General features: G+C 38.5%; 1 protein-coding gene across 1 annotated transcript; it reads left to right on the top strand.

Annotated features, from left to right (window-relative positions):
- The first annotated feature begins 779 nt into the window (after positions 1-779).
- Positions 780-1,555, top strand: LOC101589605 (spindle and kinetochore-associated protein 2-like). Its single transcript, XM_004626439.2, has 2 exons — positions 780-899; positions 1,008-1,555. The coding sequence occupies exons 1-2, from the start codon at positions 780-782 to the stop codon at positions 1,311-1,313; spliced, it is 426 nt and encodes a 141-aa protein (XP_004626496.1). The 3' UTR covers positions 1,314-1,555.
- Positions 1,556-2,822: the final 1,267 nt, after the last annotated feature.

Here is a 2,822-nt window from a genome sequence, read left to right on the forward strand (position 1 = left end):
GAAAAATTAATGATTAATTAAAATGGAGATTTCATTTACAATATCTATGTTCTTTCTGTAGGAACAGATTTCTCTGAGTTTTTAGATAGTCACAATCTATTATTTTGATATATCCTAATGGTGACAAATAGTCTTCGGAGAGAGTTTAGCAGGCTTTTTTAGTTTCCTAATCTGCTGCTTGCTAATGTTGTGGCTTTGGACACCCTACTTAGAAAAGTTGGTTTGTTGTTTGTATAAATGTGCTCGGCTCAGTAATTCCTAGCCCTTGTAGTCACAACAAAGGTTCAAAATAGACTGTATAAAAAAACCTAGCCCAGTACAAACCTTGAACAGTGTTCTTGCGGCTCTCCTAGCCAAGCTCCAGTGATCAAAACGAGATAAAATGCTAGGTACCAGGTACCGGGACTGCTGGGCACTTAGGGTGCTCATTTCCGGTCTCCTTACCACTCTCCTAATTTTTGTGTCATCCATTGTTTGTGCCCTTGGATCTGAAAATTCTGATCAGACCTGCTATTTTAATAATGTAAAATAGTTCAAGAAATGTGACTAGAAAGGACCACTTCTATAAAAAATAAAGTGAATGAATGTAAATGTATCTTTAAAAAAATTCGTAAACTTGATTCACTAGAAAACAGATATTACTAATATATGAGATGTTGATGAGTTCATTAAGAATACTGCTGAACTGTGTCATCATTTAAGGACACAGCTAAAATATTACTTTGCAAGTATCACTGAATTATTCCTCCAATTAAAAATGAATGGCTGAACTATTCGACATGGAGGCGGAGGTCGATAAGCTAGAACTGATGTTCCAGAAAGCTGACTCTGATCTGGATTATATTCAGTACAGGCTGGAATATGAAATCAAGTCTAATCATCATGATTCAGCAGGAGAGGTCTCCCTATGCAGGTTCAAACTGGCCTTGAGTCCACTTTGTAGCCTAGGCTAGCCACAAATTTGCAACAGTCCTCTTGCCTCATCCTCCTGAATTCTGGGATTACAGAAAAATCCAGTAACGCTCATAAAGGAATTATCAGCCATAAAGTCTCGATACCAAACTTTGTATGCACGTTTTAAACCTGTTGCAATTGAACAGAAAGAGATTAAGAGCCACATTTATACTACTTTGAATAAAATTATGACCATGATAGAAGAACTACGAAAGCAAACAGATGTGGAGCCGTTACCACTGACTGAAGAAGAAAAAACTGGAACAGAACAGTTAAAATCTCACATGCCACACTTAGGAAGAAATGGAATTGCAAAAGAGAACTCTGTTGAAGAAGAGATTAATTCCAGAGAAATATAAAAAGATGTCTTGTTAATAGTTCTTGAGTATAGGTGGGGAAGTCAAGGAGGAAGAGAAGGAGGAGGCTTGGTTTGAGTGACTAGGGAGTGATGCCTTTCCTAAGAGAAGAATTAAGAAGGGCAGATATTAGATTAATAAAATTCAGCCAAAGAGTGGAGTGGAAATGAAAGAATATATATATTTTTTTCTTTTTTTGGTAATTTTAATTAAGGAAGTCCCTTAATACTAATTCTGTACCTGTTTTCTTTTTGTATTGTTAGGCTAATAGATGTTCTGGCTTATCATAAAAGAATGTACATTTTAGTCTGTCATTGAGTGAATGAATGTGCATTGGGAATTAAAGTATACTATAAGCAAAATATTTGTGTTATACATTATAAAAAAAAATGAATGGCTGGAAAGAGATGCAGTGTGACCTTGGATCAATGCTTGAGAATAAAGGACAGTGATGACCAAAGGGAAGGGACTTGGTACAATTATCTTCCATGACCTAGTTCTCGGTGAATTGTATAGTCTTGTTATCAGGCTATAGAATTACTTGGGTCGAGATTAGGCAAATTGCATAGCCTTGACCCTCAAATGAGCTTATAGGAAAAAACCCTTAAAGGCACAGACTGAGCCAGAATGTCTTAGGGCTCGTTCTAATTCTTGTCAGGCAAGTACTTAAGCCACTGGGCTATATTCCCAGACCTTCATTCTAGTTCTTGATCATCACTGGTTTCCACAGGAAGTAATGGCACATATGACACACACAGGATTGACAGACAGACAGACAGACAGACAGACAGACAGACAGACAGACAGAGATCAATGTCTTATGCACATCAAAACCCATCAGGACACAAACATTCAGAGAGGCTACATCACGTGCTGGTGTGAAGTAACAAATCCCCACGATGCTCAGTGCCTTCTGTGCCACAGTGAAGGAGACAAAGCTGGGCTCTCAGCTAAGCCTCCAGCTGTGTCCTTGGAATGGCCCCAACTCCTCGCCTTGCCACTTCCATGCTATTATGGAAAATTTCCATAGTTTACAGAGATCCAGAATCTTATTCTGCTCTCATTTAATTAAATGTACATGGACATAGCAGGTGCTCAGCAAAAGCATTTATAATCTCAAGGTGAACCAAGTGTCATATTCAGTAACAAATCTTGGCACATTGTGTCTTCTATGTGCAGTCGATAAATTAAAAGTAAAGTCTGAGGAAAGCACTATAAGGGTTTTTGTTAGAGTCCTCAATCTCTCTGACTTTGCTTTACTGAATAATGAGCAGAAAGGAAGGTGGTCTTGGAAATGTTGAACCAGGGCCTGGGGATTTAGCTCAACAGTAGAACACTTATCTAGCAAACTGGAAGCCCTGGGTTCAGTCCTCAGCACCAAAAACAGAAAAAGAAGGAAAAAAAAAACATTAAACCACTGCCATTTGGTGGAGATAACTACCTGATCCAATTAACCAGAGTCCCAGGGCCCTGGCCAGCCTCCCAACAACACTGAATAGGATGCATCAAGAT

Source organism: Octodon degus, unplaced genomic scaffold, assembly GCF_000260255.1.
Source record: "Octodon degus isolate 3935 unplaced genomic scaffold, OctDeg1.0 scaffold00015, whole genome shotgun sequence".
Classification (NCBI taxonomy): domain Eukaryota; kingdom Metazoa; phylum Chordata; class Mammalia; order Rodentia; family Octodontidae; genus Octodon; species Octodon degus.